Source organism: Balaenoptera physalus (genome assembly GCF_965194825.1).
Source record: "Balaenoptera physalus genome assembly, chromosome: 20".
Classification (NCBI taxonomy): Eukaryota; Metazoa; Chordata; class Mammalia; order Artiodactyla; family Balaenopteridae; genus Balaenoptera; species Balaenoptera physalus.
In genome coordinates this window covers 41021982-41035930 of record NC_138901.1, presented here as the reverse complement: position 1 = coordinate 41035930, position 13949 = coordinate 41021982, and the positions used below count along the sequence as shown (strand labels likewise).

Sequence of the window (13949 nt, the reverse complement as noted above, 5' to 3'; positions counted from 1 at the left end):
AACAACAAATACTACACTGGGACAAAGGCAGGAAAAATTAACTTTGTCCCAGGGTCATAACGGGCTTAAAAGGTTTAGAAAATAGCTGTATTTTTGGCTAATCAATTAGTTAACATGAAATTCAATTCCTATTTTAGAATCCAATGTGTCAGAATAGTACTGTTTATGAACATCTCAAAGAGAATGCACAAAAATCTAACATTCTTTGTAGGTTAAAATTGGTAAAATCAAACCCTTTGGAAAAAAAGAAAAAGAAAAGACAATCTCTGGCCCACAGCTGAAGGATTAGAGAAAATGTAAGGGATTTAATGCTGTTAGGGTAAGAATTACAAATTTGGAAAGAGAAGGGTCATTAGTCTAGAAATTAGTCAAACGAAATAGGCATTTATGAGAGCCAAGTATCCATATATAAAGTCCTGATAGAAATACATTATTAATAGAATGTATCAATTAATTTAGTCAGTAAATATAATGTTGGGAGTACAGCAGTAAACAACACAGACTGCCCCCACCCCCACCAAAAATCCCTGCCCTATGAATCGTACATAGAATGTTCTCAGTGCAAATTACAGATTTCAGTGTTCTGCTGATGACATTTTTGTTTGTAATGTGCACACATTTTAAGATATAAAAATGAAATGTAAAAAATGGAAAATACATTTTCACAATATTTAACTACACAGAATTTTTAATAAAGCTCAAAGTGCCTTTCAGCGCTTGGACCAAATTCTAACAGGTTTATTAGTCCTTTTGAAGGTGCAATTTCAGGATACTGAGATAACAATTGTACTAGATTATTGTTGCAGTTTCCTAACAACTACCATTTGGACAGTGGTCCAACATTTATAAAGTACTTTCACATATTGCATATCATCTCATTTAATCATCACAATACTTTTCTTAGGTAGATACTGCTCACTTTTTTCACCCCCAGGAAATAAAGCTGAGGCTCAATGAGTTAAAATAATATGACCAAGGCCACTCAGTAAATAGCAGGGCCAAAACTCAAACTCATACTTTTGACCCCCAATTCTGTTATCTTTCTCCTTGTCTGATGTTAAAAAAAAAAAGCTTTTATGCACTCTATTGCATCTGATACTCATAATGTTTGATTTATTTCTTATGAAATTATTTATTAACATTTTAAGGTGAAAAAACAGAAGTTCAGAGAAGATAAGTAACTTGCCCAAAGTAAGTCAGCAGGTGGTATCAGAACATGTTTCCATGTCTAATGGTAACAAAGCCCATGTATATTGCCAATCAACTTTAAAGACTGAAATATGGAAATATTAATACATCAATCTACCTTACTGTAATTTAGGTTGGTCCATACTAAGGATGGCACAGAGTAATTTTTTATATTTCCTACTGCCTTCTGCTTTAGGTAACCACAAGCAATAAACTCCTGACTGGCAAGGTGGATTCCTTGGGTCCTTTTACAACAGATACAATAAAAGAGATCAATGTTTGAAAGGATGGTTAACATTTAAATATGAATACCATAACACTAATTTGAAAAAAAGGGAAAATATACCAAGACAATACTTGATCCAAAATAACAACAATCAGTATTTAATATCTCTAAATCTTTTCACTATATATGAATCAAATATAAAAGACGATGGCATCTAACTTAGTTTACATAAACTACATGCCACCTGTACAATTAGTACTTTGTAACAGAAAGGAGACAAAGGAAACCTTTTAAATTAAGCTTTGTAAATACAGATGTAAAATAATGTGAAATGGTGAAATTTTGGGTAAAAGCACAAGAGAATCAAAATCACACAAGACCAAAATTAAAAAATACAAACTATAGGGGCTTCGCTGGTGGCACAGTGGTTGAGTCTGCCTGCCGATGCAGGGGACATGGGTTTGAGCCCTGGTCTGTCTGGGAAGATTCCCACATGCCACGGAGCAACTAGGCCCGTGAGCCACAACTACTGAGCCTGCGCGTCTGGAGCCTGTGCTCCGCAACAAGAGAGGCCGCAACAGTGAGAGGCCCGCGCACCGCGAGGAAGAGTGGCCCCCGCTCGCCGCAACTAGAGAAAGCCCTCACACAGAAACGGAGACCCAACACAGCCAAAAAAATAATAATAATAAATAAATTTTAAAAAAATGTTTAAAAAATACAAACGATAAAGCATACTAAAATATGTACCTCACTGTGCCTTGTTAACAAATATTTCTTTTAATCAGAATTTACCATTAGATTTTCAAAGGTTAATTTCTGGGAATACAATTTTTGTTTTCCTTGTAATACATTGAAACTTGTTTATTACAGAATAGAATTTGGTATAAGATGGGTTGTTTTGGATCTTGTCCAGGAGTTCAGTTACTGAAAGCACTTCATTATAAGATGGTTTCACCAATAAGGTGATCCACTGGCTCAGATCACATGGATATTATAACAAGGCCCCATTGTAGAGTACAGGAAGCCAGGCAGCTAATGGTCTATCAAATGAAACCTTAAGAAACAAAATGCTTTTTTTTTTGGTAGACATGAAAATTGTTTCAGGCTAGAGAATCATAAGCTTAGGTCATCTATTTAAATTTCTATTTCCTGAAGTGATGTCTTCATGTTAAATCGCTGCACAGATACTTTATATTAAAGTTTTAGCTTCCTTAGACATTCACTGTTTGATGTGGTATTAAATTTATTTTTTATTATGAAAAAGTTCAGAAAAAAAGTTGTTTTAATACTGCCTTTCTATTTACAAAAAATTGACTGCATTTGTCTATAAAAATAGACAAGACTCTACCACAAATTCGTAACGGTTAAAGTAAAATCTTGTGCAGCTTACTGATAAATCTGAGGCTAAAAAGATCATGAGCAAGAATAATTGTGTAGTAAGCAAATACCAAAATAATGCCATCAGAGATTAAATAACTACAATAACCAGTCTTTCAAGTGATTTTACAATAGGCGTTTTGATTTCATGAAGTTTTATAAGCAATTTCAAAGAATTAAATATTTTGAATGTGTTTTACTATAGGAACATAGCATGAGAAGGTCATATTGCAGAAAAATAATATGGAAAAGCATGTGAACTTAGAAACAATACAAAATTAAAAACCACGTAATAATTAAATGCAAAGTAGTAGCACAAAGAGTTGTCATTAATTTCCAACACAATTATTAAAGGTTTTAAATGATTCATGTAAACTTTATAAGTCAAGTCATGAAGCATCTACTCTTCACAATGTACCTTTCTTCCATGAACCAAGCCCTTTCTCCAGCTGGTAGTTTTCCTGGTTCGTGGCCTGTATGTTCTATGTATTTTCAGTCCTTAAATAAATTCAGTATTAGATGATTATTTCATATGCATGGAATGGGTAAGGCAAATTACTTGATAAACAATTTCTATCTTATATATCTCAGCCTTAAAAAATAAACGAGCCAAATAACTTACCCTTCCTACTATACAACGATTCTTTATTGTCAGTTTATCTCCTATCTATCTATCTATCTATCATCATTAAGGAAGTCTTCATATAAAGCGAGAGTGTACTCCAGATACATGATTGATTTACCAAGTAATAATTGAGGGCTTGCCATGTGTCAGATACTCTTTTAAATGCTTTTACATGTTTTAACTTAAACTTTCTAAAACATCTCTTTAAAAAGTATTTTATCACTAATGAAAATGTTTTACCTCACACTCTTTATAAAGGCTAGACTTTACTTCTTGCAATACCATACTGGTCAAAGCTGTGATCTGAGGAGACTATATACCTGATTCAACCGTGATACCATTGTACAAAATTTTTGAAACACCTCTTGGAATTACTAAAAGCTTGTGCCACATCTCTATGTACATTCTCAGTAATGGAAATTTTTAGCCTCGGAGAGAATTAGATTTTGGAAAGAATAAATTATATCTAGGGAAAGGGATGGTATTTGAGATCAAGCTGGATAATAACACTAAGATATGACTAAAAAATAATGTGTTTGATTTTTCTCAGGTAGTTTACCAATTCTTCTAAGGGCAATTTTAAGGATTCAAAAATATTTTAATTGCAGCACTGGTAAAATAAACACTTGCTTCCCAAGTTATTGTGTACATATTCATACAATTATTCATGTTACCTTTTATACAAATGGTTTGCTTTATTTTAAGCATTTTGCAACCAAAGCAAATGAAAATTGATTCAGAATAAAATATCAACATATATTCCTTTAAATTATGGATTTTTAAAGCTGAAAGGGATTTGCATGATTTTATAGTACGAAACTACACATTTCACAGATGAAACTAATTCCCCAAAAGGCATGGTGATTGCCAACATGACTTAGAAAATTAGTGGCAGAGCCAAGAATAGAGCCCAAGTTTCTGGTCTTCCACCTGGTATTTTTTCTACTACCACACCACCCTTTATGTGTGGATTAAGAACTATTCCAAAGAGGACAAATGATTTCACCCTTTCAAAACAATTTAAAAATTACCTTCTAATCCAGTGTTTGAAACTTTTTACTGATCACCTAAGAAAAAGATCTAATACTAGGTGAGACTGAATATATCCAATCTGCAGATAAATTCTTTAACTGGTAAATTATCAATTTAAATTTCTTTGAACTATGCTTAGAGTTGTAACATCCAATGCTATAGAAACAACTAAGCTGTATTCAATATAAATGTCATCAAAATGAAAGTAAACATATGCATATATAATAAATCATTGTTCCAAATGAATATAAAAGATACCTGACTGCTGAGAATTTTGACTTGAAAATAATAAACCGCATCAACAACTTGAACAGCTCATAAAATTTCAATTCAAATCACTCCAAGAAGCCTAAATGTCTATTGAGTAACAGATGTTTCTTGGAAAAGATTGGTGAATGTATTTTTGGAATGATGTCAGAGAAGAGCTACTTTTATAACCATTTTTGATCAGAAGTGTAGCTTCATTCACAAAAACAAAGAGTCAAAATTTACAGAAAAGTTTACTGAGCTATAAAGGGAACATTTTTCAGCTACAGTTACATGTTTAGCTTTACTTATTAAATTTATATTTGAAGTTTTCTATCTTAGTTACATAACTGAAGCCTTTATGCTAGAACATGTCACTTTTTTCCACAATGGTGATGAAGCTAAATAATTAGAATTGAAAATTTGCAGTCCTTCATTTGGCATTTTACAATTTTACATAAATTTGTTTAAAACATGCTTGGTTTTGGTTTAACAAACAAAAAATGTAAAACAATTTCAATTAAAAATGCATGTAGTTTTCTTCCTTAATTCTTAATTACTTATAAGTAGGCAGTTTAATACAGGAATATACTTTTCAAGAAAACTGATTTCTAAAAAAAAAACCTCAGACTGATCTGAGGTAAAATCTACAGTGAAACATGACTGAGGGGTGACTGGATTAGACTGCTATTAATTTTTACGCATCAGTATGAAAACAAATGGATGAAGAGGACTACAAAATACAAATATTTATGTGAAATTTAAAGTGCCTTAGGAAACTACATATCTTCCGGATTGATTAATTTAATATTGCATTTAGCTAAGGAAGACCTGGAGGAAAATATTTTTTATGAATCAATTTATCAAAACTTGAGAACAGTAAAACTTATATTTCTGAACATAATATAGACTTTGGATTAAAGTGAATTATATATCTCAAATTTAAAAAAAGCTGTCACTTATCCAATGTACAAATTATCATTTACAATAGAGTTTAATATAAGCATGACGACGTTTTTTTTGTTTTGTTTTGTTTTGTTTTTTGACAACATGTTTTTATACCTTGACAGTTAAGTATTATTACCTAACACCAGGGAACACATCTTTATTTTTGGAAGGAGACTGTTTAAAGTTCTTTATATCCATTTCATGAGTTTTTTCCCAGTTCCAATTCACTTATATGAGTCGTTTTTACATGACTACCAATGTCATCAACTTTACTTTCTTTAATATGCATGAGTCTATTCAACTTTGTGCCTGTGCAATCCTCAGCTTTCATTTCTCTGACTGAATCCACTCCTTTCACAGTTTTAATTTCAAAAAGATCTTCAGCTAAAATGCAATTTGAATTATTAGCCAATCTGTTGTCTCTATCAGTTCCAACTAGTTCATTCTTTTCTTCATTTGTATCTATGGGATCATAAAGTTCGGGTGTAAAATAGATAGATTCATCCTCTGCTTCTGTTTCAAAAGTTGTATTTGAAGTAGAAAGTTCAGCTTCTTCACATACTAGAGACAACTGAACGTCTGGATCTTCTGGATTCAGAAGAGTAGCATTAATCCTTATTGATGGAACAATGGTTTCTGATTGAGGGCATGGTCCAAGTGATGTGTTTACTGTCAGAGAGGAGGACTCATATTTACCAGTGAGTGGCAAAACTGCTTCACATCCCTTTTCTGTTTTGAAAGTGGAAGAATTAGAGGCACAGTCCTCTGATGACCTAAACTTAGGTGTTCCAGTCAGAATTTTACCAGTAAGATACTGTTCCAGAAAATTACTGCCAGACCAGCTAACTCTGTTTGTTTGTTTGTTGAAGGTTGGGCTTGTGGATCTGGAAATCACAATTTTTTCTGCTCCTACTGCCTGGGCAGACTCTTCCAACACTAATGGATCATCTACAAATACAAAGATATGAGTGTTAACTTTCTGCTCCTAATGTAATATTTGTTATATTAAAACAATTTTTGTTAGAAATACTGAAATAACTGTATAGGATACATAATTGAGAGCCCATAACAAGTAGTGGCAGGACTTCCATCCTAGAATGGAAGCATTCTAAGCAATCCATCTTAAAGCACAACATGTTAACTCTGAAAGGAATCTTAGGTCTCCAGTGGTTCCCAGCCCAAGTTATAATGCTGTCTGGTAAACTATCAAATTCCACACCTCAGAAGGGACCTCAGAAGTGAACAAGAAAAGAAAGGGTAAAAAGGAAGAGGAAGAGGGATGAGTAAAGGAGGGAACAGGCTGTAAAAATGCCTTAAAAATCCACTAACCAGTGATTGAGAAAAACTGACCTAGACTAATTCCCTTAAGGACACTGACAACCACAAAGACTAAGTTATTTGCTTAAAGTTATAGAATTGGTTGGTACTCAGACCTGGACTAGAACCTAGTTTTCCTGATTATCAGTATAATGGCCTAGAATTCACTATGACATTTAGTTAGGATAGAAGCATATACTATAAAATAAATATTTAAAAAGTGATATATTAAACTACTATTATATATTAATTAAAATAATTAAAATGATATCCAATGATACAGAACAGTTTGGCAAACTTTTTCTATAATAGGCCAGACAGTAAATATTTTAGGCTTTGTGGATCACATTGTATCTGTTGCAACTACTCAATTATGCTGTTCTAGTGCAATACATACAACTACTCAACTCTACTGTTGTGTACAATATATAAATGATTGGGTGTGACTGTATTCCATTAAACTTTACTTACAAAAACAGCAGGCCGAATTTGGTCCACAGGCCATAGTTTGCTAATCCCTAATGCATTATATTCTAATATATTTTAAACTATATTTTAATTTTCTAAATTATATTTTAACCCAGTATATTCTGATATTTTAAAATATTATTTTTTTTCATTTAGAATAAATGACTCTCACGTCTCTAAAGTAAGAAATTCATGTAAGACAATTATCTATAAATTAGGTCAATTTTTAATATCACCTTTAGAAAAACATTACCATTTGCATAGTGCTTTACAATGTTGTGATATTTATCATCTTATTAGATCTTTACAAACCAACCCGGAGGGATAGGTAGGCAGATATCCCTTCTATTAAGACTCAAAAAGCTAAGTGACTTGCTCGGTGGGGGCGGGGGGGGTGGTCACAAAGTTAGTTAGCGGCAAAGCTTCTAAGTGGAAAACCAGAAAATATGTGTAGCTCTCCTGACAAAAATTTGTTCCCATTCTGATACATCATACTATTTCATTATTTTATGATAACACCTTATATTACAATAACCAACATATTTAAGGACATTAATCTGTAGCATAACAAATATCATTTCACTAAACACAATGAAAGACTTTTCTACCAAATGTAAATGGTTAGAACTTTTCATACTTTTCTCCTTTCTGGAGATGATGCCTCTTGGTAAAGATGGACTTTTATCTATCATTTTAGGATACTGTAGCTCTTAGACACATTTTTACTTTACCTTCCCTAGGATACTCTGGTGATAGATGGCTTGCTGCTTCTAATAAATAAGTTGAGGTATTATCCTTCAAACAAGCCACTGCAAGCGTAGACTCATTGTCCTGTATAGATTTTCTTTCTTCTTTGTATATATCATTGACCTTTTGGTGCTTTTTGGAAAATTCAGCCAAGGACTCCAGCGCACTCTCAAAGGTTGAATGGTGCTGAATCAGCTGCCGAACCCACTTAGAAAGTCCTAAGGCAAAAAGTAAACCCGGCAAAGAAACTTTGGTTATTCAGTGAAGATATTATGTATTAAGAAAAAAAAATTACATAACTTCTCTGGTGAGGTAATCTACTTTGAATTTACAGGATACAGTGTGGTTCTCAACATTTTTCCTGCCTTTTTACCTTCATATGTACAATATGCTCCTGTATCAGTAGCATTTCTCTTTACATGCAGTGATTGCCAACTGGATGGAGGGAAGAGGCAGTGGGAGTAGAATGGAGATGGGAAAATGTATTATTTTTCAATTTAGAATAACTGGGGAATAAGGCAAATTTAATTTTATCATAATTCCCCACAAAAAATTACCTACCTTTTAATTGCAGAGAAAATACAAGTTCTAAACAACACAATCTTTTATTCCAACTTTTAAATTTGACTCCTTTAGCAAAAATAAATTCAAGATTACAGTCTCATAGGTTTTTTTGTTTGTTTGTTTGTTTGTTTCCCTTCTCCTTCCAATTCCAAATATATCAAACTATTCTGGGAGTAAAAGGAATAACACTGTTTTATGGGCAAATCATGTCCTATCTGAATATTTATTATATAATTATTTTTAATATATAAATAATCAAGTTTTAAGGGACAAGATTTGACCCTGTGACATGTGAAAACTGCATAAAAATAAACCACATTAACAGTATAAGGTGTTTCGGAGTATGACTCACTTCAGAATGAAATTCAGATATTTGGACTTTAGAAAATAAATATTCTCTGCTGATGTTACTAAAACTATCATCTTTTGGAGTAATTTAAAAAGTCACTATGGTATTTTAAGTTGAGAGAAAGGTAAGACAGGGCTTCAAGCAACTTGAACTATTATACTTTCATTTCAAATACATTCCTTTAGTTTTTTTGTTTAATGGAGCTTTTCTATCAATTATTCTTATGCGAGTTGAATTTAAACAAAAATTAGTCATCAAATGGAATTTGTATGTTGTTGTGCTGTATTGCCTAGATAAGATTTCAAAGTTTATGAGTCTCAGAAAAAATAAAAACCTTACAGAAAATAATGAAAAATACTTAATTCAAAAAAATCTCTCAACAAATCTGAACTACAAGGTAAAAATTTCAGTTCTAGATTTTAAAATAAGAAAAAAAAACTTAAAACAGCATTTCTTTAAAGTTCTTTATTTTTGTTTGCTTGGGGAAAATAATTATACCAAATAAGAATATGAAAATTTCCCAAATTGAAAAACTTAGCGTTATAGTTATTGCTTTCATTTTGAACTTTTTGTGATCAAAGAAAGCCTTTTCAGTGTAAAATGTCAGTTTACTTTTGAAAATTTGAAAGAATCTGAGCTCCACCTGCTGACTAAACATAAGCACTTAACATTTGTTTTTGGTTCTATCTTGGCCTTGGCTTGCTTTACAGGGAAACAGAAGAAAAGACTAATAAGGCAGCACTTCCTGCTTCAATCCAGGTGGATATGTTTTAATATTGAACCAAATATAATAACTAGGCTCTGAAATATAAAAAGTAGAGTCCATACCCATAGACAGCTAATCTGAAACAAATTTTAAAAATTAGCATCTTTTCATTATAGTATGGTATGAACTTTTTAGCTCTAAAGATAACAATAAAAATGCAAGTACTTTCAACAGTTCTTTAATAACAGATGGATTCCTGGTATTGATTCGGATGAAAACTATAGGCACACAGTATTTGTTCATTTGAGTGGGGAAAAATGACCATGTACTTGATCTTGCAGCATGCAGTGGTGCTTTTTTTCTTTTTAGAAAATACTAGCTCTAATATAAACTCTGTAACAACTGAAGCATTTCTAAACAAACAAACACACACACATACAACAATAAAACTCAAATAATCCAGAATGAAAGAATAAAAAGAATCCTAAGCACCAAAGGATTGCTTGTGTGCTTAAATGTAAAAACTTAATATTTCTTGGAAAACTCATTTCTGTGGAACAGCTTTTTCCCTGACAATGGGAAATAAATTATTGCTATGTTACTGAATCAAATTCCACATTCTGGTGAAATTGAAGGATCTTGATTGATTAATACTACGCCAGTAACCAGATTCTCCTCTATAAAGATTTTTTGTAAACACAGAAGCATTAAAAGGCTAGATTTCCAGTCAATGTGAATTTTTCCATGTTTGATCTAGTAATTCAAATTCTCTATCCAATTCTTTGTCTTTAAAAATAGAAGTCATTAAATACCAGAGATTGTTACTAATTCTTACTCTAAGCCCAGCTGAGAATCTTACCAGATATGTATCGACTTGGGTTACTCCTGAAGCGATCATCCACTAGAATAAGAGCTCCCCAATCATTTTTGTGTCGAATACACCTATAAAAAATAGGGAGAAAATGAAATAAATATAACAGTGAAAATAAAGCCACATTTCTAGTGGGACAGACAGAAGGTTGAGAAAATCAATGATGTGTCAGGTATCAAAATCAATGACATGTCCTTTAATCAAAGTCATTATTATGAGTAAAGTTTTTAGAAACTACTCAGTACAATGTACCAAAGTAGGTGTATAAAAAACTCTCCTACTTTTGCCAACTACTGATAACATACCCAAAAATGTTACATGCATTCTATTTTGAAAGACAAGAAAATTATAGAAAATATTTCCCAAAACCTTCTTTACACACACAATATTTTTTTACCTTAAGTATTATATTAGCTGTAGATTTTATGTACATAACTTTTATTCTGGTTTAACAAGTTTTTATCATAAATGAATAAGTTTGTAAAAAAATTTTTGCACCAATTGATATAATCATGTAGTTGTTCTTTTTAGACTGTTAATATGGTGGATTATACTGGCAAAATTTCAAATACTGAGCTTGCCTTTCTTTCATCCCTAACCACCATGGTCATGTGCATTATTCTTTTTATAGATTGTTGGGTTCAATTTGCTAATTTTTAAAATTTTAAACATTATTAAAATTTTTTAAATTTAGTGGTTTTTCAGTTTGCAGGGCAGAAGTTGAGACACAGATGTAGAGAATAAACGTATGGACACCAAGGGGGGAAAGCAGCGGGGTGGTGGTGGTGGTGGTGTGATGAATTGGGCGATTGGGATTGACATGTATACACTGATGTGTATAAAACTGATGACTAATAAGGACCTGCTGTATAAAAAAAAAAATTCAAAAAAAAAATTCAGTGGTTACATTTACAAGGTTCTGCAACCTATACCACTGTCTATTACAGAACATTTTTACCTCACCAAAAAGAAACCCTGTGCCCATTAGTCACTCCCAATTACCCAGATTATTCCTCCTAACCCCTTGCAACCACAATCTACTTTCTGTCTGTATAGATATACCTATTTTGGACACTTCATATAACTAGAATCATATAATATATGTCATTTTGTGTCTGGCTTCTTTCACTTAGCATGATGTTTTCAAGGTTACTTGTATCGTGTATCAGTACTTTGTTCCTTCTTATGGCTGAATAATATTCCATTATATGGATATACCATAATTTGTTTATCCATTCATAAGTTAATGGGCATTTGGGTTGTTTCCACCTTTTGACTATTATGAATAATGCTACTATAAACATTTGTGTACAAGTTTTTATATGGATACATTTTAAAAATTCTCTTGGGTATATACTTAGGAATAGAATTGCTAGGTTGTATGGTAACTCTCTGTTTAACTTTCAGAGGAACTGCTACATTTTTTTTTTCCAAAGCAGTCACATAATTTTACATTTCCATTAGCCATGTATGAGATTTCCAATTTCTCCATAGCTTCACCAACACTTGTTATTGTCCATCTTTTTCAATAGATGTACCATAGAAGGTATGAGGTGGTATTTCACTCTGGTTTTGATTTGCATTTCCCTAATGAATAATGATGTTCTGCATCTTTTCATGTGCACAATGGCCACGTGTGTATCCTTTTTTGGAGAAATGTCTATTTAAATTATTGGTCCAAATTAAAATTGCATTATTTATATTTTTATTGTTGAACTGTAAGAGTTCTTTATATATTCTGGATACAAGACCCTTATCAGATACATGATTTGCAAATATTTTAGAAACCGCTGCCTAATCCAAGGTCAAGAAAATTTATACCTTGCTAGTCTTCGATCCATTTTGAGTTAAGTTTTGTATATGGTGTGAAGTAGGGGTCTAGCTTCATTCCTTTCCAGGTGGATATCCAATTATCCAAGAATTATCTGTGAAAAAGACTATTCTTTCCTCATTAAATTGTCTTGACACTTTTGTCAAAAATCCATTCACTGTAAATGCATGGGTTTGTTTCTGGACCCTCAATTTTACCCCTTGTTCTACATGTCTGTATTACATCAATACAATACAGTCTTGATTATTGTAGTTTTGCAGTAAGTTTGATATTGAGAATTGTCAGTTCTCCAGTTTTGTTCTTTTTCAAATTTTTTGTGGCTATTCTGGGTCTCTTTCAATTTCCATATGAATTTTAGGATCAGCTTCTCAATTTCTGCACCAAATCCAGTTGGAATTCTGGTTGGGATTATATTAAATCTGTAGATCAATTTGGGGGAGAATGCTATCTTAATGTTTTCCAATCCATCATCATGGAATTCTCCCATTTATTTAGAAATTTCTTTCAACAATATTTTGAAGCTTTCAGGGTACTTTCATTAAAGTTATTTCTAAGTATCTTGTTCTTTTTGATGCTACTGTAAATAGAAGTAACTTGATTTCATTTTTGGATTGTTCATTGATAGTATATAAAAATGTAACTGATATTTGTATAGTGAATATGCATCCTATAACTTTGCTGAACTTGTTTTAGCTCTAAACAGTTATTTATTATGGATTCCTTAGGATTTCTATGTAGAATATCATGTCATTTGCAAATTTAATTTTACTTCTTTTCCAATCTGGATATCTTTTATTTCTTTTTCTTGCCTAATTGCCCTGGCTAGAACCTCCAATACAATAATGAATACAAGTGGTGAGAGTGGCCATCCTTATTTTATTCTCAAACTTAGGAGAAAAATGATGACTTTCACCATTCAGTATGATGTTAACTATTGGATGCATAGATGCCCTTTAAGGTTTAGGAAGTACCTGCTATTCCTACTTTGTTGAGTGTTATATTGTCAATTGCTTTTTCTCATCTTGAGATGATCTTGTGGTTTTTGTACTTTACTCTTATAGTGTTACACTGATTTTAGTTGAACCAATAAACTGGCAGGGTGTTGAACCACCTTGCAGTCCTGAGATAAATTCCACTTGGTCACTGTGTACAATCCTTTTGGTAAGTTGCTGGATTCAGTTTTCTACTTTTCTGTTGAGGATTTTTTCATCTATAACCATAAGAGATACTGCTCTGTAGCTTTCTTGTGATGTCTTTGATTACTTTTGGTATCAGGCAACACTGGCCTCATAGAATAAATTGGTACATGTCTCCTGTTCTATTTTTCATAAGTGTTTGTAAAGGATCCTTTTTAAATGTTTGCTAGAATTCATCAATGAAGTCATTCTTTCCTGGGCTTTTCTTTTGTGAAATTTTCGTATTACTAATTCTTCCATCTCTTCACTTGTTATAGA

The 13949-nt window shown here is 32.2% G+C and overlaps 1 protein-coding gene across 8 annotated transcripts in view; it reads right to left on the bottom strand.

Annotated features, from left to right (window-relative positions):
• Positions 1–1549: 1549 nt before the first annotated feature.
• Positions 1550–13949, bottom strand: part of BRIP1 (BRCA1 interacting DNA helicase 1) — a 209870-nt gene continuing 197470 nt past the window's right edge. For all 8 annotated transcript variants that reach the window (XM_082439919.1, XM_082439925.1, XM_082439926.1 and 5 more), the window contains 3 exons: positions 10653–10735; positions 8159–8392; positions 1550–6590 (listed from right to left, as the gene is read on the bottom strand). In XM_082439919.1, coding sequence (XP_082296045.1) covers positions 5842–6590; positions 8159–8392; positions 10653–10735 — 1066 coding nt within the window. In that variant the 3' untranslated portion in view covers positions 1550–5841. The remainder of the gene's footprint in view (positions 6591–8158; positions 8393–10652; positions 10736–13949) is intronic.